Here is a 21843-nt window from a genome sequence, read left to right as displayed (position 1 = left end):
AGCCCTATCTGAGTCTCGAACTGTGCCCCCAAGAATACCAGCGTTCTCGATGGCCGCAGAGAGGATTTCTCGAAGTTTATGGTGAATCCTAGTCGTTGTAGAAGCTGCCTGGTGGCTTGCAGACTTGTGTTGGTCGATGCTGGGGAGGATCCCCTTACCAGCCAGTCGTCGAGGTATGGGTATACATGGGGGCTTTGCTTCCTTAGCCAGGCAGCCACTGGAGCCAGGCATTTTGTGAACGTTCTGGGGGAGGTCTTGAGCCCGAAAGGAAGAACCGTGAATTGGTAGTGAGTTCGCCCTATTACAAAACGTAGGAATTTCCTGTGTTTCCGACACATTGGAATATGGAAATACGCGTCCTGTAAATCCAGGGACGCCGGGAAATCTCCCTTTCGAACTGCGCGGATCACTTCCTGCAGATTGAGCATCTTGAATTTTAGGCTCTTTAAGGACTTGTTGAGATCGCGTAAGTCTAGAATGGGACGCCATTTGCCGTTCGGCTTTTTTACGACGAAGTATCTTGAGTAGACTCCTTGACCTCTCTGTGATGTTGGAACTAATTCTATCACGCCCTTCGCTAACATGCGTGTAACCTCTTGTTGCAGTACCTTCATATGGGACTGAGAAGTGAACGCAGGTGGAATTTGCGGAGGGTTGTGTTTGAATTGCAGAGAGTGTCCGTTTCTTATGGTGTCTAACACCCATTGGTCCGTCGTTATCCTTTCCCATTCGTCGACATATGCTGAGACTCTTCCCCCCAGAACGGTGCGTGGTATGTCGCTGCTGATCTTTATTTTGCTTGTCTCTCGACGACAATGGGTATGACGGTCGTTTTCTGGAAGACTGGAAGTTTCGTCGACGGTTAGCCGATTGTGAGGCACGCCGGTATCCCTGGGAGGGGTAAGCCGATCTGGCAAAGGATCTGTCTCCAGAAGAGAATCTCGAATTACCTGAAGCCCCTCTAAAGGGACGAAAAGACTTGTAACTTCGCCACTCTGGAGGGCACCCAATGAACGTGCCGTGTCCGAATCTTCTTTCATCCCTTTTAGGGCCTCGTCCACCTTCTCGCCGAAAAGACGGTCTCCCTCAAAGGGCATATCTAAGACCTCGTATTGCACCACTGGCCTGAAGTAGGTACACTTAAGCCATGACTGTCGACGCAATACCACCCCATTGTTGATTTGCTTGAAGCCTGACTCAGCGAGATCCACCGCAATGTTTATTGGTAATTTGAGGCTTCCTCACCCTCTCGGACCAGTAGCATCGCCGCCTTCCTCTGTTCTTCTGGAAGATGATCAAGCAGCAGAGCTAATCTGTGCCACATCTCCCTATCGTATCTGGCCACAATTGCCAGAGAGTTTGCGGCCTTTACTGTGGTCGCTCCCACGGAGAGCACTTACTTGCCAAAGGCATCTTGGCGTCTCGCCTCGTTCTCAGGAGGAGTCGTGCACTTGTGCTGTGCCTTTGCCTTCCTCGCTGCTGCCACCGACACCACCGAGTCCGGTGTTGGTTGGGAGGATAAACACTTGGGGGTAGACTCTGGAGCCTTAAACTTTTTTTCTAGGCGTCCTTTCACTGCTGGTTCTGAGAATGGGTGTCTCATTGTCTGCAACCCCTCTTTCCATGCATGGTCCAGTATTGGTATTGAGAACTCCGACCTCCTCCTCTTGCCCATGTGGTCGAACAAAAAACAATCCTTTTTCTGTTCTTCTTGGGACAGACCAAATTCTTTGCATGCCTTCTCCAGCATAGAATGGAATGACGCGATGTCGTCCGGAGGGGACGGGTGAGCTGGGCTTCTGGGGTTTTCCAACTCCGCCTCTGACTCCCAGGTAGGATCCCTGGAGGGGGATAATGAGATATCCGACATGGCCCCCCTGTCGGACGCCGAATCTGGCGGCTCACCTTCCTCCTGTGGCAGTGTTGAGATTGGCGTGCGTGGGTGCGTCGGTTGACGGGACGGGCCCGGCTCGTCGACGAGTGACTGTGGCAGGCTTGCCTGGGGTAGTCGCTGCTCCAACGACTGCAACAAGGACTGAAGCGTGGACAGAATATCCAACGACAAAACCGATTGAGGATTGAGGAGAGGGGCAGATACCGGTGTAACGGAGGCCCTCGTCGACGACTTGTCAGCCGCTCGTAGCCCTAGGTCTGCTGGGCCAGCAACTCTCTTGTTCTCGTCCTCCGAGGACAGCAACATAGCTTGTTCTTGTAGCAAAGGCTCCGGGGGGGTCGGGTCAAAGACTTCAGGCCTCCAGGCCTCCTGTAGGATCCCCGTCGACGAGGCCCTCGTCGACGCCATTGTCGACGGGACGGTGGATGCCCCCTGTGCAAGTGGTAGGGAGGCGGTCGATGACTGGACCGTCGTCGACGACGACGAAGACGAAGACTTCGCAGGTGGTTTTGGCGGTCCCGCCTTCTCCACACTGTGCCCGCTTTTACTCGACTCTCGACTCGTGGTCGATCTGTGATGATCGCCAGAGGAGGATTTCCTTTCCTTCTCATCCTTTTTTGATGAGGAAGATTTCTTTGCCGAGGAGTCTCTAGTGGAGTGACTTCCAGACGGCTCTTTTTCCGACGGTCTAGATTTCTTCGCCGGCGGTTCCGACGAGGCCGCTCGGCGCGATGTTTTCGCCGACTGTGTGGAGCCCACCTCCGAGGGGGGATATGCCCCCGCTCCATCATTCAGCCATGCCATCAGGCGTCGGTTCCGGTCTTTGAGGGTTTTTTGAGAAAACCCCTTGCATATGTCGCAGGTATCCACCGAATGGTGAGGGTGGAGGCAATATATGCAGTCCATATGTCCGTCCCCCTCGTAAACCTTTTTTAAGCCGCATGTTGCGCATGGACGGAACAGCGCTTTACCTGACACAGAGGACATTATTACTCGAAATCCAATGACGCAACCTAGTACAAAACAGTAGGACAACACGAGGAGATCCCACTACATTGGAGACGGTTGAAATCTGAAGGGGAGCCACGGGGGCGGGCCTCTTATACTAGCACGGCCTGCGGAGCATGCGTAGGCGGGTCCTAGAAGGACGTAGATAGGACACAAAAGTGTCGAAAGTTTTCGTTTGAAAAAGGCTATATATGTGTACCGAGGGGTCCCAGTCTGACGACGGGGAATATTCTAAGCATGTGAATCCATGAAAGATCCAATGCTGGAGAAGTAGTTTTATCTCACCCAGGTTGCCAGTGGCAGCCATCATACAGTGACAGAGCTGGATCACAGGTGCTCCAACATCTCCCTGTTGCTATGAAACGTTTTAGTGTCAATTCCACATTGGCAGTTATATTAAAATAAATATACCCTATGCAAGGAGTGCATCCATTAGTGAACAGTATTTGACGGGCATTGCATTGCTATTTATTATTCTTTTGAAGAAATTGGCACTCTATTGTTGTCAGAATTATGATATTAAGCTTATAATTATATTATATTCTTGGTTTACCTTCTTTCTATTTTTAAGACCTAGTTTTACTATTCAAAACAATATTTGTTTAAATGTTAATGGTTTCTTGAACCTACCTCAGAGGAAGACTGCTTACTTAGTGGAATTTCTTTAATTGACTTTTCTAATTTGTCCATCATTGCGCGATAGAAAACTGGAAATGTTAGCCTGAGGAAAAAACATTTAGAAGATGAAAAAAGAAATAAAAGCACGAGAGGCATTATTCAGTAAGGGATTGTACTTGACATAGTGATAATTGGCTATAAGGATTGCCGAGTTTCAAATCAATACAATAATATCATATTAATATAATGTGCATGAAGTGTGGCTAATGAGGCTCTGCCCTTTAAATGTTTAAGCCATTCCAAAAATCTATTTTGACAACTCTGCTGAAATGGATGATCTCTCAAACACCTTGTGGTTTCTAAAAATGACAAATTCCCAACCTGACTGTTCATTTGACAAATTATGAAGCGATCAACATGACAAGTGTGTGTTGTTTAAGGATCCAAAAAAACACAAGAAAGCACTGATACAATTTACACTACTCAATAATATGAGAATGCATTACTTACCGTAAAAGCATTTCTGATGATTGTATCTGCTTAGATTCACATGCTGTGCATAGGTCCGACATCCAGTGGTCACTGCGGAGTATTGCATTTTGTTTTTCGTAGTCGAAAAGGGGACGTCGACAAGGCGTGTCTGAAACACTACCCCTATAGTGACGTGCGTTGTACCCACAATCCCTCACGCGTCGAGGTCCCTCTGTTTGTATTTTTCTGCCCTGAGGGAGCCTTCTAGACGTGAGTGAGTACAGAAAAGAGAGAGAGATATATAAAGGAAGTCTATGTTCCTTCCATCCGAGCGGGGAGAAAGGGCGGGCGCATGTGAATCTAAGCAGATACAATCATCAGAAATGCTTTTACGGTAAGTAATGCATTCTCTTCTGATGTTTGTTAATCTGCTTAGAATCACATGCTGTGCATAGACTAGCGAGCAGTACCCGGAGTTGGCGGTGAGTTATGAGAAGGAACAGTAGAGAAAAGGTGTCGTAATACTGCCTGTCCCACCTGGGAGTCAGATCTAGAGTGTGTATCTAGACAGTAGTGTTTTGTAAAGGTGTGCACAGAACTCCAGGTAGCCGCTTTGCAGATGGACTCAAGGGGAACATTTGCAATGAATGCTATGGATGCCCCCGTGCCTCGAGTAGAGTGTGCTCTTGGCCTAAAGGGTAGTTCTCTCTTAGCAAGAGTATAGCAGAGAGTGATGCATTGAACAATCCATCTAGAAATAGTGGATTTTGAAACTGCATCTCCTTCTCTTCCTGCTGCCACCGAGACGAAGAACTGATTAGTCTTCCTCAGTGGTCTGGTTCTTTCCATGTAGAACATGACCGCTCTGCGTACATCTAGTGTGTGCAGAGTCCTTTCTCCCAAATTGGAAGGATTTTGAAAGAACGTTGGTAGTTCTATAGATTGGTTTACGTGGAATTTAGAAATAAATTTCGGAGCAAACCTAGGGTGAGTGCGTAGAACCACTTTATCTTTGTGAACTGTAACGAAGGGGTCTAGAATAGAAAGAGCCTGAAGTTCACTTACTCTCCTGATGGAGGTGATAGCTATTAAAAAAGCAGTCTTAAGCGTGAGGTGTTTAAGAGATGCTTTGTGCATGGGTTCGAATGGAGAGCCCATGAGTCTGGTAAGTACCACATTAAGGTCCCATCCGGGAGCTGGGTCAGCTATCGGGGGGTGTATTCTCTTTACTCCCTCCATGAAGGCCTTTATAACAGGGATCCTCCACCACGACACTTTGAGTTGGGAAGTGGTGTATGCAGAAAGTGCAGCTAGGTGGACTTTAATGGAGTTAAACACTAGACCTGAATCCAATAGGTGGGTCAGGTATAGGACCACATGTGTGGGAGAGCAGTCAATAGGGTTGATGCTTTTACTCCTGCACCAGATGACAAATCTTTTCCACTTGCTAGAATAGCAGTGGCGAGTGTTCGGTTTTCGGGCTTCCCTGAGGATGTCCATGCATCTTTGCGGGAGTTGTAGATGTCCGAACTCTATGATCTCAGGAGCCAAGCTGCTAAGTTCATGTTCTGGGGGCATGGATGCAGAGTCCTGCCTTTGTCCTGAGACAGCATGTTGTACGGGCAGGGGAGTTTTACTGGGGGGGATAGAGACATCTCCATCAAGTGAGCGAACCATGGTTGTCGTGCCCACATTGGGGCCACTAGTATCATGGTCACTTGTTCCTGGTGCATCTTGTGCACCACTTTGTTGAGAAGGGGAGTCGGGGGAAAAGCGTAAACAAATTTCCCTGACCATACCATCGACAGACCGTTCCCCTTGGATTGGTTCTGGGGGTACCTGGAGGCGTAACTTAGGCATTGTGAGTTTTCCAGGGTTGCGAACAGGTCTATTTCTGGGAATCCCCATTGTGTGAAGACGTCGAAGACGATGTCTTCGTGCAGGCGCCATTCGTACTCTTTGGGCAGGGGGAAATCTCTGCTGAGACTGTCTGCTAGCAGATTGAGTTCCCCGGGTACATGTAGTGATAGTAGGAACATGTCCTGTTTGAGAGCCCACTTCCATTTATTCTGGGCCAGCTTGGACAAGCCTGGAGAGTGGGTGCCCCCTTGCTTGTTGATGTAGTACATGGCTGTGGTGCTGTCTGTAAGGACCATTACTGTTTTGCCTTGTAGGTGTTCTTGGAAGGCTCTTAGCGCCTTGAACACAGCTAGTAGCTCCAGTAGATTTATGTGTTTGGATGCTACGTTCGGAGTCCACACTCCGTGAGCAGTCTGATGGGATAGGTGCGCCCCCCATCCTGTGAGGGATGCGTCTGTGGTTAGAGTGGCTTCCGCTGCGGGTGTGGCAAAGGGTTTCCCTTTTTCCATGTTTTCCTTTGTCCACCATCGTAGCGAGAGAACTAAGGTCTGCGAGACCACAACTAGATCCTCCCATAGTCCGCTGGCCTGACACCACTGGCTGTTGAGCCACTCTTGCATTGGGCGCATGCGCAGGCGCGCGTGAGGTACCAAATAAATACACAACGCCATCATTCCTAGCAAGCGCATTGCTTTGCGTACCGTCACCTCTCGACCGGTTACATATTGAGGGATTTGAAACAGCATGTTTTGGACCCTCTCTTTGGAGGGGAAGACGAGGCCGTCCTTTGTTTGAATTAGAGCCCCTAGGAATTGCTTGATTTGACTGGGGTCTAAACTGGACTTCTTTTCGTTGATGGAGAAGCCCAACTGGAACAAAAGGTCTACTGTCTTTTGGGTATTGGAGAAGCATGTTTTGTAAGAATCCCCTGTTATGAGCCAGTCGTCGAGGTAAGGGTAAACTGGGATGGACAACCTGCGCAGGTGGGCCGCTGCCACTGCCAGCACCTTCGTGAATACCCTTGGTGCTGATGCTATGCCGAAGGGTAGCACTTTGAACTGGTAGTGTTTGCCCTCTATCATGAACCTGAGGTATTTTCTGTGCGCTGGCAACATTAAAATATGAAAGTATGCATCTTTCATGTCCAATGTTGTCATGTAATCTCCCTGAGAAAGCAGTGGGATTACTTCCTGTAAGGTTACCATACGAAACTTTTGGGGTTTGATAAACTTGTTCGCTGGGCGCAGATCTAATACAGGGCGCATGGTTAGATCCTTTTTGGGTACAAGGAAGTACACTGAATAAATACCTTCCGTTACCTGAGATAGAGGCACGACCTCTATGGCTCCTTTTTCCAGCAGTTGTTGTACTTCTTGGAGAAGGATGGCAAGATGTTCCGGTGTCATGCGACGTCCCCTCGGGGGTCTGTAGGATGGGGAACTGTTGAATTCGATACAGTATCCGTGGGCTACGGTGGACAGTACCCAACGGTCTGACGTTATCTCCTCCCATGCAGGAAGAAAGGATGTTATCCGGCCCCCGACCGGTGTTGCATGGGAGGGGACGCGAATCTTCGCGTCACTTGGTGTTGTTGGGGGCTTGGGAGCCTCTGGGGGTGGATCCCCGACCCCTCCCTTTGCCCCGGCGTTGGCCTCTTTGGCTGTACTGCCCACTATTGGTTTGGTAATTGGTGGCAGGGTATTGCTGATGTTGATTTTGTTGTTGGTGTTGGCGTTGGCCACGAAAAAAGCGTTTGTTGCCATAGCCGCGCCTGGTAGTGGGCTTAGAGATTTGGTCAAGAGTCTTGATAGTGTCGAACTCTTTTTTTAGCCATCTCTAGGGCTTCATCTACCGCTTTTCCGAAGAGGTTAGCGTCCTCGACAGGTTTATTTATCAAAGACGCCTGTGTCTCTGGTTTAAAGCCTGAGTTGCGCAGCCATACATGGCGCTTTAGGAGTATTCCTTGTACCAAGGAACGTCCTGCTGTTTCTGCCGCGTCCAGAGAGTTTTTAACAATGCTCTGGTTCACTTGGGTTCCTTCGCCAATAGTTGACAGTAGGCGCGTACGTAAAGGCTCCGGTGCTTCCTCGGCGTCTTTTCGCAGTTTGGCCCACTGCGCGTCTGCGTAGCTTGCAAGCAAGGAATTGTTGTTGGCAATTCTTGCTGAGAAGGCAGCCGAGGAAGTAACTCTTTTTGCAAGGGCATATAGCCTCTTGCCCTCCTTGTCAGGGGGTGCCTCACTGGTGGAAAGTGGTACCCCTGCCCTCTTTCTAGTATTAGATACCACTAGGGAATCCGGAATGGAATGTCCCCTAATGTAGAGGGGGTCTGAGGGTGAAGGAGTGAAAAGTTTTTCAATCCGTGGATTGACCCCTCTGATCATTGCGGGAGTGGACAGCGAAGGTATGATCCTTCTCTTCACTGAAGCGAGGAGTGGAATGGTCTGGCTGACCGGGGGTTTTTCTTTAATCACTCTTTCTACAAAGTCCAATTCTGGAGAGAGTTCCCCGGTGTCGAGTTCGAAATGCGCTGCTGCTCTGCGCAACAGTGCATTGAACGTGGGCTGATCGTCAATTGGAGACGTGTTCCTAACTGGAGAATTGTCCGGAGGAGTTAGGTTTAGGACATCAGTGTCGGAATACACTGATGGTGATTGCCAGGGGTGTGAAGGTCCCTCTTCTGGGTTAACCCCGAAGCCTTCTTCTATAATGTCTGTTCTGTCTTCCAGACATTCCTCCTGGTTCTGTTCTTCATTGTCCATGAAATCATCTTCTTCCTCGAAGTCTTGTTCCTCCCCAGTGAGGTCATATACATCTTGGAAGTCTGAGGCTGTGTCCTGCTGGGGATCGACTAGCCTCGGATTTTTGGCCCTGGGGTCCTCCTGAGGCCCTTCTCTGGTCCTCTTGTGAGTTTGAGAGTCCTGGGTGCTCATGAACCTTTCCATCCTCTCCATACAGAGGTGGAGTCTTTCCATTGTTTCATGGGGTACCCCAGAGCGGTCTGGCGGGGGAAACATAGGGTTATCTAACTCGAAATGGCTCGACCTCTCCCAAAGCGTCGAGGAAAGTGTCCCGTCGCCCTCCGAAAAACCTTCAGGTGTGTCGGGAGACTCCCTGACTGAAGGGGGTAGTCCCTGCTTCCCTTCGGGCTTTTTCGGCGTATCCTTTAACTTATGCGTAACGCTCGACGAAATCTTCGGCGTACGCTTTTGGGCGTCGGCTACAGCGATCCTTGCTAAGCTATCGGCGACTCGCTTGTCGGCGACTTGTTTGTCGGCGGAAGCTTGAGTTTTCGACGCTATGGGTATCGAACGCTCTACGGCGGTCTGCGCTTTCTGTTGATGCGCACCGGCCGATGGTTTGGTGGCAGCGCCCTTGTTTGCCGAAAGCCCAGTCGCAGGTCGCGGCTGCGGTTGCGAGAGGGGCTTCGAACCCGAACGGTCCGAGGAGGCCGCCGGTGGAACCTGCGTCTCCTTGGGCGCCGAAGGTCTTTTCGACTTCGTCGAAGAAGAGCCGTGGGTTGTGTGTTTATGTGGATCTTTGTGTGCGTCTGTGTCGCCGGGGTGTTCATCCCCATAAGCAGGGCGTGAGCCGAGCCCGTCGGGGCCGGGGACAGACGACGAAGCGCGTAAGCGCTCCATAGAGGGGGTTTCGACTTCCGTAGCGGAGGTCGTGTTATCGCGTTCCTCGTCACTGTCGGTGGTAGCAGCGGCGGGTGAACCTTCGGCCTTCGACATCGCGTAGGCCGCCCACCTTTTAACCCTTCGGTCTTTTAGAGTTTTAGGCTTAAGAAGCCGACAAGCCGCGCACCTTTCCTCCTTGTGATCGAGGGGCAAGCAGCGGTTACACCGCGAGTGCTTGTCCTTCCAAGTGAATTTGCCTTTACAAAGTGGGCAAAACCTAAACGGTGTCCTCTCCATAGCCGAGGGAATAAATCGCGATAAACACCCCAAGGGAAAGGAAGGGGAAAGGGAAAGGCATTCTCAGAAAAGACCCAGAGATGTCCCACGACCCCACTCTCCCTACTGTATATGGCCTGCGAGGCCAGGCCACGTGTTCGGCAGCGCCGAAGGATTTCTTCCGCTCGACCCTCCGTCGAAGATTCTTTTCGGCGGAGAACAGCTTACAACTGCGTCGAGGGAGGGATTATTAATATTAGAGAAAAAACGACCAAAGGTCGAGGAGTTGCAATGTCTCTCGAGGAGCTCCGCGTGAAGGCGACCAGAAGCTGGGCGGAAAAAAACAATCTGAGGGACCTCGACGCGTGAGGGATTGTGGGTACAACGCACGTCACTATAGGGATAGTGTTTCAGACACGCCTTGTCGACGTCCCCTTTTCGACTACGAAAAACAAAATGCAATACTCCGCAGTGACCACTGGATGTCGGACCTATGCACAGCATGTGATTCTAAGCAGATTAACAAACATCAGAAACTATACTACTAAATATACTTGACATGGGAGTAGAATTCATGAACGTAAATAATGATGCTCTCAAACTTGGCAACAAGATCATCGCATGGCTTCTTTATGCTGATGATTTGGTGCCTCTCTCTCAGAGTCCAAGAGGACTTCAGACCTTACTGAATCAATTGGAAAACTTTGTAACAAAGAATAATCTAATGTTCAATTTGGAGAAAACGCACATTTTGGAACTAGGAAAAGCGAAGAGGAGTCACTCAATCCATTTTGCTTGGTCCCTTCAGAATCAAATACTTACAGTGGTTAATGACTACAAATATCTTGGAGTTACATTTAGTAATTCTGCAGCAGATACTCCTCATAAAACCAGCATATCTGCAAAACTCTCTACTTTAATTTCTCAGGCCAAGGTTCTTCGAGCAAAATTTGGCAAATTTTCGTGTTCACATGTTATAACATTTTTCCAACAAAAGGTAATTCCTATTATCACCTACGGAGCTGAGACCTGGCTACCCCATAAAGAAATATATTTGGATAGAGCTGAGGCTCAGTTTTGGAAAAAGGTGCTAGAATTACCTAACTCCACGCCAAACGCCTTACTGCGGTTTGAATTGGGCATTCTATCAATTAACATCCAAGTATCATGGAAGAGATGTTGTCTTTTTCGCAAATGTCTACTGGGCCTAGCTGCCAACAATATACTAGCAGTGCTGGCCAATTATTTATTGCTATCTCCTCACACCTTTCCGCTGAAATGGAGAAATAGTGTTTTTTCTGATCTGCATGAAGCCAATATCTCATTGGACCTACTGCTTAAAAATCCATCCAAATGCAAGAACAAACTATATCATTTGGATTGGTATTACACTCAACCGAAATGTCTATTATAAATGGATTTTGACAGATTTTGGCCATAAGAAATTTCGGCAGAGAGACGATTATCTACTAAAATGCCCTTCACACTCTTAGAGCTCAAATTCTAAGATTTCGCATGGATTTATGGCCCACCAATCAGATTTTACTAAGAAGGGGGTTATTTCATCCTGACCTCTCGCATTGTCGCTTTTGCAAAGTCAAGGGAAAGGAAGAGACTCTAAAACATCACCTAATTGAGTGCGTTGCTCTAATAACACAAAGGAACGTCCTATTTTGTAAGACAACACAAAGAAGTTACCTTGTGCGTTCAAATGATGAATTATTGCACAAAATATTTGCAACGAGTAAAATTTCACTAAGAATAGCTACCATGTCATTTTTAAACTCACTTTATCTACAGAATAAGCACTCTGATAAGCAAGAAGGACTTGGAGCATGCCTTTGTGCAGCCTGGTGAATCTTAAAATCATGATTTTCTGTTTTCTATTTGTCTATTGCAAATGGTAACGTGTGTTTTCAATGTATTACTAAGCACTGCATTGAGATTGTACATTTTTCTGTTTGTTCCTTTGTTCACTATTTGACATTTCTGTTTTTTTTGTCTCTTCCTGATCTGGAGTTTTAGTGTTTTATGTATTAACTGTTTTGAAAGGTTAATTTAATTGAGCCATCCAAAAAAAAAAAAAATACACTACTCAATCCACTTCAATCACAACAATAAACAAGCATTGGCAATGCCAACAGTTCTAACAGATGGTATCATCCCACAGGTTCCATGTGTTAGATACATGTTCCTAGCTCCACCTGCCATCAGAAAGCTTTGACTAGCAGAGGATGCAGTGTGTCGCATGCGCCTGGCTTCGGCACCATTGACTCCACCTTTCCAGAAGTGACACCTGTAGTCATACGTATCAGAACATATGGCGTACCCTCCTTTTTGCCAGGTGCTCAGTTTGCTGTCTGGAATGCTTTTCTCTTCAGAGAAAACTTTTAAGTGTTACGCCATGCCCAGAACCCTCAAAAGCCTCAGGATTCAAACCTTGCTGAATGTGACTGGAAAATGTCGGGGATGGATCTCAACCAAATGTGTCTTCGGTGTTTGGGACCAGATCACGACACGTCTGATTGTGGGTCATGCCAGACCATGAACCCAAAGGCAATGAGTTAACAGGAACAGGCAGCAAAGCTCCTTTACAAGAGGGGTTCGCACCCACCTTCGAAATACCATGGAGGTCTACTCCTAAATGCAGAAGCTTGGAGAAGAGCAGGGTTTCTGATCATATTAATACAAGAGACTTGGAAGAATGCCTCTCCTTTCAAAAGGAAGGATAAGAAACAAAAACACTGACTCTAGTAGCAAGTCGCAACACCCCTCTTCTGCCTCCCCATGGAAGAAACGCAGTCAGTATAGGAGGATGACTCTGTGAATTTAGGAGGCGTAAGCAAAAGGTGGGTCCCGATTTTTTGTTACAGGGGGATTGAGCTAAAGTAGGGACTAATTGTAAAGTGTGAAACACGCAAAAGAAAAGCTCAATTACCCCTCTTTTAGTCCACTTTAGACTTTGATCAGGGAAAAAGGAGATGGGGATAGATTATCTATTTCATCTATCTCAGAGTCTCACAAAACAAATGTTATTTTCCAAAGAGTAAGCAAAGTAAAAAACACATTTTTAATCACATAATTTTAGTAACACAAAAAATATGGTGGGCGCTTTCCACAAGGCCCCTCACAAACTTAAAACAAATTGAAAAACTCAAATATTAAATAGCCCAGCAAAAACACATTTTTTCTACTAGTGGTGTCTAAAGTTAGTATAGTGACAAGTTGTAACAGATCACCTTGACAAACTGTTTTCAAAATATTGATTGTCTTACAATTTTTTAGGGGAACATACTATGAATGGACAGCATAAAAGTTCTGATGCTGTAGAAAAAACACACATCAATTATAGTGTCTACGGAATGTCTACATATGCTTCGGCACACAGATTACATCAACACCATCCCTGGTGTTCTGCTGTTTTAGTTGTGGCCCTCTTCAGGACGGTATATTGCTTTTTAAGATGACAGAAAAGTTCACAAAAACAAATCCCCAGGTTTTCTTCAGTTTTTCAGGTACTTTATAGACTCTTATAGTTGGACTAAAGATTGATTTCTCTGGCAAAGAAGATGAGAAAGTCACTTCCTCTTCGTGAGTTGCGTTATGCAGCTTAAACAGTCAATGTACGGCTTCTGTCAAATGTTATGCCGTTGTTGTTATTTTCTTTCGTCCTTTTTATTAGCTGTTTTTTCTGAGCTTATGCTTCTTAAGCAGTTTGTTTGTGCAGTTGGTGCCGGATAGAGGAAAAACCTTCACGCTTAACCGGAGTACGGCTTCTTAATTCAGTGCCATTTCTTTCGTGATCTATCTCACCCACCGGTCTTATAATTGGTTTCAATGGGTTCAATGATCCCTCGGTTCACAGCGGCTTCTTGTTGTCTGCGCGCGGAGGAACGATTCGTCTGTGAATTTAGCGCCTAAGAGACAGGTCAAATTCCCCATGTGCTTCTCCTCAGTTGAGCAGTGAACGATTCAAACAAGAAAAGTTGCAAAAAAGTGCAAAGGCTGCAGTGCTGACACTGGTTACCTTAGCACCGGTGTTAGATACAGGGCCAACATCAGTAGCACTTATCCAAGGTCAGCGGTCGCAAGCACAAGAGTTCGGCCCCTATGCCGAACAAGAAGAGAACTGATCAAAGCCTCTTGGCACAGGAGTTTGTCGTCGAGCCATCTACCCTGCCCTCGCTCATTCTCCTTTCAGTCAGGAGGCCTACCACCAAAGTCATTAACAACCGCAGGTAGAAAAAGTCATCACCACCTATATTATTCTTGACGTTCAGTTCAGAGTTTATTACTTTCCTAGGCCCAGCAGGGACTGCAGATTTGATAAAGGGAATCTAGCTCTTGTTTTGATCTTCACAAGAACGCTGAAACAAAGTTTTTACTTTACTATGATTATGGTTCTGCAGTTCCCTAATCGTTTGGTGAATAGGTTTCCTCCACACCAGTTCATGGACCCGGCTTGGGATTTAAATCTGGTCGTCAAATGTCTCATTGTGGCTCCAATAGAGACTTTGCACTTCTGTTCTCTGCGATTGTAGCCACGTAAACGAGAAATTACTTACCAGTAATGTTCTTTCTATGGATTCTTCTCCAGCATATTCCTCATCAGATAGATATCTTTCCAGCGTCACGTACTCAGAAACCTTTTTGGCAGGGGGCGCAGTACGACTTGACATTGACTCCTCTTGACTCAACTGTGCCACTCCTCGACTCCAGACGTCATGTCGGCTGTATATATAGTGTCACTGCACCCCCGTACCTCAGTTCCCCAGGTTTATCCCCCAACCTCAGCAGCCACTTACGATTCAGCTTAATGACAGCCCAAACATGCATAACATTTGTTTGGCGGGAGAGTAACAGTCCCTGTCCAGAAAGCAACAAGCTGACAGTACCCAATCAATGAGGCACCGAACTGTGAGTAATACCTCATCGTCATAACCCTAAGTTCTCAACCATAAAACAGGAACAGACCACTTTCTTAGCGGCGCAGGATGAGAGGGTGATGAGGTATCAGCTGGAAAGTCCAAAGAAACAATATTACTGGTAGGTAATTTCTCCTTTAATAGATTGCATTTTCCCACAGATTCCTCATCTGATAGACACATAAAGCAGTACAGAGGCGGGTTGAAAGCCCTCAGACAAGGAAGCTCTCCAACACCGCTCTGCTGAATTGAGCATCAGAGCCACGCACCACATCCAGGCAATAATGCCTAGTGAACTTGTGCAGTGACGACCACGCTGCTGCTTGACATATCTCTTTCACTGGTACACCTCTTTGCAATGCAGATGATGCTGCCTCACCGTTGGTAGAATATGCTCTGAAGCCTGATGGCAGATGTCTTCCTGCTCTCTGGTAAAACTCTGCAATGCAGAGAATTATCCAGTGAGAAATTGTCTGCTTGGACACAGCCAGACCCATCTTGGCTGTTTAATCACAGACTAATCTATTGGCTTCCTGCAACCTCGGCTCTCGCATCTCGGACTGGCTACGTTTGATCCCTTAACTGTCTACTTTCCAGACTTTAGCTCTCTTTCCCTAGATTGCCTTGTCCTTCGTTTTTACCTTTTCCTCACCTCGCCAGGATTGAACTCTTTCATGGACGTGGGTTTATTTTTGTTTGCGATTTTCTTTCTGCTCAGAGACTCTTCTACAGATTCTTACCTCAAGCAACAAGGACTCACTTCCTTCAAGGAGTGAACAGTACTTTTGCCTGCATCTGGTCTCACTAGATTGCACCCTTGTGCTGTACGGGTCAGGTGTCCTTTCTTTTGGAGTATATTTCATCACGCTTACCCTGGCATTATAGTTCGGACCTGACGTTTCCGACTTTCTGGCAGGATGTTATCAAGTAGGTTCATCACTTTCATCCTTGCAACATCAGTTAGGTACTGGGTAATGTCAGAGGGTGGTGTTTATTACCCATTGTCTGTTGTTTATCAGAGGTATTTATACTGGTGCATCTGTTCTTTTCCCCCCTCTCTAGCTCTGCTGGTTGCTCCTGACTTTTCACCTGAGCCCTTAGATTTTCAGGTTGTTTACATCTCTGCAGGCTGCGCTCTCGGGGGTGGGGGGAAGTGAAAGGAGACCCCGGTTGAAATATACAACTGGGGTTATCAGAGTCAGAGCTAACCCTGACAGATTAAGGAGCATATTTCGCCATACTCTGATGGACCCGGGAGCTGATTACATGGCTGCTTTAATGCAGGACTTCGCTATCCTGCGCACAGATATGGCAGCTGCCCATGCGTCTTTACATCAACACATGGATGTAATGCAGATGAGGAATTTGGGGATTTGGCTGCCACAGCTGCCCCTCCAATCCCAGTTCCACCAAATTTAGGAGTAGCACCAGTGGTGTTGCCCGGTCCATTTCCATTGGCACACCCTGAATGTTTACAGGCGATCGCTAGACCTACAGGACATTTATAAACCAGTGAAGATTGCATTTTCTTTGTCGCCCACTTGCTTTTCCTAATTCTACAACTAAGGCAGCATTTGTGCTTTCACATTTGGGGGTGGAGGGGACAGCGGCTGCTTGGGCGAACCCACTCCTGAAAGCAAAATGACCCTGCGTTATATGATTTAACACACTTTTGGGAGCTATGAATCTGGTGTTTGATGCTAGATGTAAAGCACAGGCATCGGATCTAGAATTTGTGGCTTTGACACATGGAAAACAAACCCAGTTTTCGTATTTTGCCCGTTTAAACCAATTGGCGGCAGAACAAAAAAAAGGCAGCAGTGTTCTACTGAGGCCTTTTCCTGAACTCCTGGATCTGGTATTACAGGTGGATGTCCGACTCATACAAGTCATCAGCATAAAAGTGGTGTGATGAACCAAAGGAAGAGAAAATGGCAACAAGAGGGGAAGTGTAGAGAGAGAACAGAAAAAAGCCCAAGACGGACCTTTGCGGAACGCCATAGGCAAGTAGAAAAGATTTAGATGATTTGCCAGCCCATGAGGCAGAAAAGGTTCTTTGAGATAGATATGATTGAAACCAGGAAAGGACCAAGCCGCAAGGAAGTAAGAGACACCAGTAGAAGGGAATGGTCGACTGTGTCGAACACAGCAGATAAGTCCAGGAGAATAAAAAGGGATGAATGTTTAGAATATCGTGCAGTAAGTAGTGAGTTCAAAACAGAGGAGAGCAGTTTCAGTGGAGTGATGAGGGAGAAAACCTGACTGGAATTGTGGGAGAAACGTAGAATTAGAAATAAAAGTAGAAACTTGAGAATAGACCAACTGTTCGAGTAATTTTGAAAGCTAGGGTAGCAGAGAAATAGGACGGACATTTGAAACAAGTAGTGGGTCGGAGGCAGGTTTCTTCAAAATTGGGATGATGGAAGCATGCTTAAACTATAAGGGAAAAGTTGAGACCAAGAGACAGATATTGGTCCTTGTCTAGTGTCCAGACAAGTGACGGAACAGACACAAGCCATCGGGATGACCACTCAGGAAGGACATACCGAATGGATAATATTCAACCTTATATCCACCCGTCAGTTATGAGTTATATTGGGCCTTCCATGGTTACACACACACAATCCGACCATTGATTGGACTAATCAGGCTATACAATTCTTCTCTGTATGCTGCAAGGGACACTGCCTATCCCCTGATAAGGATGCAGTGTTTTCTTCCTGTTTGGCGCTCCTGTCTAGTATATCCACAGTTAGTGCCACCAATCAAGAGCCATTACCCTGTATACCCCAGGCTCTGCCGATTGGGTGCCCTTGGACCTCCCCATCCCTGTGACCCGCTATGCACTTGCATGGCCCAAATGCAACGTGCCTGCTGTTCTTCTGTTTGTTCTCCCTTGTCTTCTCCCCTTAATTGCACTGGTAAAACTTCAGAATCACCTATTTGCTGTGTCTAAACTGTTAAATGTATTTTATGCACTTACTCTGCGCCTATGCAGACTATTATCGTCTCAGAATTTCAAGTGCTCTGAGCAACTGTTGTTTTTTCCCTTGTTCCCACCCTCCTTGAGTGCTTTGAAATACTTTCTTTTGTATAGGCGCTATAGAAATAAACAATACAATACCCACATAATACCAGGATTTCTTCGATGACTTTGACAAAGGATTGTCTGAAAGACTACCACCACATCAGGAGTATGACTGTCCGATAGACCCGGGAGGAGCGTGACGCCTCAGGACAGAGTACCTGAATGATAAAAAGACAGAAGAGAAGAAGTATCCGCGCATGGAATTACATGGCCGAAGCCAAACCCAGGAGCGCTGGTGAATTCGGCCCATTCCTGTCAACGCGGAAAAGGGGACTTAGGTGTGGCACCGGAGGGCGGAGTCAGGGCAGCGCAATCTCCCAGCCCTGCACGCCTCTAAATTTAAAGGGGAAGAAGGTTTTTTCTGGTGAAAAAGGTTCTGTCTCCCGACCCTTGGAAGGGACGCTCATGCAGTATGGAGGAAAGGGGACGGGACGTAAAAGTACAAAAGACCTTGTGGCTCGTTCATTTTCAGACCTGGCTACAGTCTTGAGTCAAACACGGTAAACACAGTTGAACTTGATTAAAAGTAGCCAAACATTACAAAAAGTAACTGCTGCCACCACCCCTTCCCAGGCACACAGTACAATCACCAAAAAATCCTTTGAGGGTGTCTAGGGCCATAAAACAAAAAGAGACCTCAGCACACTGTACAGGAAGGTACATTGTGCACTGTTAAAAAGTTACCAAGAAATAGCAACATAGTCAAAGACTAAGGGACACAGTTTCCCAGTACTAGCAGCCTGAAGGACGTGTCAATTTCACCATACCAAGTGAGCAAAAGCCCAGTGGAGTTCAGCTGAATGCTGGGCTCCACTGGAAAAAGTTAGGTTAGGATAGCCAAACAAAAGCAAAAAGTTAGGGGGGTCCATAAATGGAGAGGAATTTGCACAAGAAGGAAATCTTTCCTAACAGTAATCTTCATCACCCATTCCGGATTCCCGACCCTTGCTTTTCCTTCATTGGATTGCATCTGCTGTGCCCCTGCCTATTCCGACGCTTGGCTGTTTAATCAAGGACTGATCTCTTGGCTTCCTGCAACCTCTGCTCTTGCATCTCGGACTGGCTAAGTTTGATCCCTTAACTGTCTACTTCCCGGACTTGAGCTCTCTTTCCCTAGATTGCCTTGTTCTTTTTTTTTACTTTTTCTTCTCCCGATTGAACTCTTTCATGGACTTGGGTTTATTTTTGTTTGCGATTTTCTTTCTGCTCACAGACTCTTCTACAGATTCTTACCTCAACAAACAAGGACTCCCTTCCTTCAAGGAGTGAACAGTACTTTTGCCTGCTTCTGCTCTCCCTATATTGCACCATCGTGCCGTACGGGTCAGGTGTCCTTTCTTTTGGAGTATATTTCATCAAGCTCACCCAGGCATTATAGTTTGAAACACACCTGATTTTTCAGACTTCCTGGCAGGAGGTTTTCAAGTAGGTTCTTCACTTTCATTCTTGCAACATCAGGTAGGAAATGGGTACCGTCAGAGGGTGGTGTTTATTACTGATTGTCTTTTGTTTATCAGCGGTATTGATACTGGTGCATCTGTTCTTTTTCCCCCTCTCTAGCTCTGCTGGTTGCTTCTGCCTTTTCACCTGAGCCCCTAGCTTGTCAGGTTGTTTTTACATCTCTGCAGGCTGTGCTCTCGGGGGGAAAGTCACCCTGTGAAAGGAGACCCCGGTTGATCTATACAGCTGGGGTTATTAGAGTCAGAGCTAACCCTGACATCCTTACACCACACCTCAAAATGTCTCCACCACCTCGTAGCAGGTCTGCGTGCAGCCAGTAACACCTCAAGTATCTCTTCTTAGAGGTCCCAATCACCATATCTCCTCCTCTCCAGATGAGGGACTCTGGGTTCGGGTGGAGCACCTGCTTTTCCGACTGGGATAGTAGGTCTGGCCGCTGAGGGAGCCGGAGAAGCAGGCAGATGGTCAATGCCAGGAACCCAGAATACCATGTTCTGCTCGCCCAGTCCAGGGTGAACAAGGTCATGGACCTCCTCAACCCTTTGAGAGCCCACAGGACGACAGGCATAGGCGGAAACGCATAATGGAGGTCAAAGACCCACTCCACCAGAAATGTGTCCACTAGTGCACCCTTCACTGGGAATTCCCTCCATCAGAACTGTCAGCACTTCACATTGCTCGTTGTAGCCAACAGATCCACTGCCGGGGATCTCTTCAAGAACTTCCTGGCACACTTCCCACTCATGTGAGACCATGCTCTGGCTTCCCTGCCAGATGTGGCATAGAAGCGGGGATTTGGTTCTCCAGCAACCAGAACCATAGCTGCAACACTTCCCAGCATAGGGCAGTGCTGCACTCCCCCTGCTTGTTGAGGTGGTGCATTTTCACTATGTTGTCTGTCAGGATGAGGACTTGTTCCACCCTCTCCCTGCCCAACTGAGGAGAGAGATGGCGCAAAGGGCATCAGGGCTAATGTGATTACATGCAACTCCAGTCTGATGATGCGCCATCAGTATTCCACTGGGGACCAAAGGCCGCTCAACTGCATATCCCTGCGGTGAGCGATCCAACCCTTCAAGGATGCATCCGTGACCACTTGGGCCTGGGGCCACAGTGGCCAAAAGGATTCCCACGCCATCATGCTTTCTTTACTGGCACACCAAGAGAGGTTATTGGTAGCCAACCTCGTCACCCTGAGAATGTCATTCATGGCTTGAAAGTACAAGGATGACTGATCACTCAACAGCCACTTCAAGGATTACATCCGCAGTCTGGCCTCTGGCACCAGAAAAATGCAGGAAGCCATGGACGTAAAAGGTGGAGGAAGGAAGCAGCTGGTAGGCTGTTCTGGTTCTGGAAAAGCTCAACCATTTGCCCAACACTGGTGACCCTTTCTTCAGGAAGAAAGGCCTTCCCCACCCACGGGTCCAGGACAGCCCAAACCATGAAGCAGAAAGTGGGTCTCCTCGAGCTGTGTCAATACCTGCTCCGGAGATTGTTGTCGGATCAACCAGTTGTCCAGGTATGGCAATACCTGGGCAGCAGATCTCCTGATGAGTACCGCCACCACTACCATCAGCTTGGTGAAAACCCTGGACACGGAGGTTAAGCCAAAGGGGATCACCTTTAACTGAAAGTGAGTGTCCACGATGACGAATCTCAGGAACCGCCTGTGCTTCCGATGAATGTGAGCATGGAAGTAAGTTTCCTGAAGATCCAGCAACACCAACCATTCCTAGAGCTGTAGAGCCTTGAGATTTTCTTCCAACATCACCATCCTGAACTTGTCTGTCAGGATCTGTTCCTTCTCTAGTAACCCCAGCCCAACAGGGCGACCGGGGTCTCTTTTCACAGGGAGACTTTCCTCCCGAGAGCAAAGCCTGCAGAGAGTAAATAATGCAACTGACGGGCTAAGGGCTCATGTGAAAAGGCAGGAGCAACAGCAGAGCTAAAAAGGAAGGAAAAGACACATATATTACATTCAGATATCTTATTCAGCAGCTGTATGCTGATCAAGAAAACCTTCCTCAGACAGTCCCCAACTCCTACCTGTTTGGGTTTAACTGGAGACGATGAACCTACTTGACGTGCTCCTGCCAAGGAAGTCCGGAGAGCGCAGGTGTCCCAAAGGCACCAGGAAGGTCTCCAACAAAGTCAATACACCTCTACGATACCTGCCCCGAATGGCACAAGGACGCAATCTAGGGATCAAGATGGCAGTCCTAGAATCCACAGGAGGAAGTCCAACAAGCAATAGAAGTCTCAAATCCAAGGATGATGAATAGCCAAAAACCAAGAACATCCAGGTCAGGGAAAAAACAGTTCAAACACAAGAATCCGGAAATCCAAAGTAGTCAAGGGCAATGGAGAACAAGCAGTTCCTTGGGATAGCAGGATGGGGAATCCGAGAAGAAGAATGCAAGGAAGACCCTGGCAATCAGGAAGAGAGCAAGCAGTCCAGGGACAGAGCTAGGTTCGAGGGAGCCAGAAGGTAAATCCAAGGTGGATAAGCACCAGACAGACGAGCAAAACAAGGGAAAATCCAAGGAGAGGATCCAAGCCTCAGGAACTCGTTCAAGGCTCTGAGATCAAGGATGGGACGGAGCCCTCCACCTTTCCT

General features: G+C 47.4%; 1 protein-coding gene across 5 annotated transcripts in view; it reads right to left on the bottom strand.

Annotated features, from left to right (window-relative positions):
• Positions 1 to 21843, bottom strand: part of FANCD2 (FA complementation group D2) — a 2923540-nt gene that overhangs the window by 354365 nt on the left and 2547332 nt on the right. For all 5 annotated transcript variants that reach the window (XM_069644087.1, XM_069644091.1, XM_069644090.1 and 2 more), the window contains one exon: positions 3533 to 3623. In XM_069644087.1, the coding sequence (XP_069500188.1) occupies positions 3533 to 3623 (91 nt within the window). The remainder of the gene's footprint in view (positions 1 to 3532; positions 3624 to 21843) is intronic.

This window comes from Ambystoma mexicanum, chromosome 2p (assembly GCF_040938575.1).
Source record: "Ambystoma mexicanum isolate Mex_15411 chromosome 2p, UKY_AmexF1_1, whole genome shotgun sequence".
Lineage (NCBI taxonomy): Eukaryota > Metazoa > Chordata > Amphibia > Caudata > Ambystomatidae > Ambystoma > Ambystoma mexicanum.
Note: the sequence above shows the minus strand (reverse complement) of the source record. Positions and strands in the feature narration are given on the sequence as shown.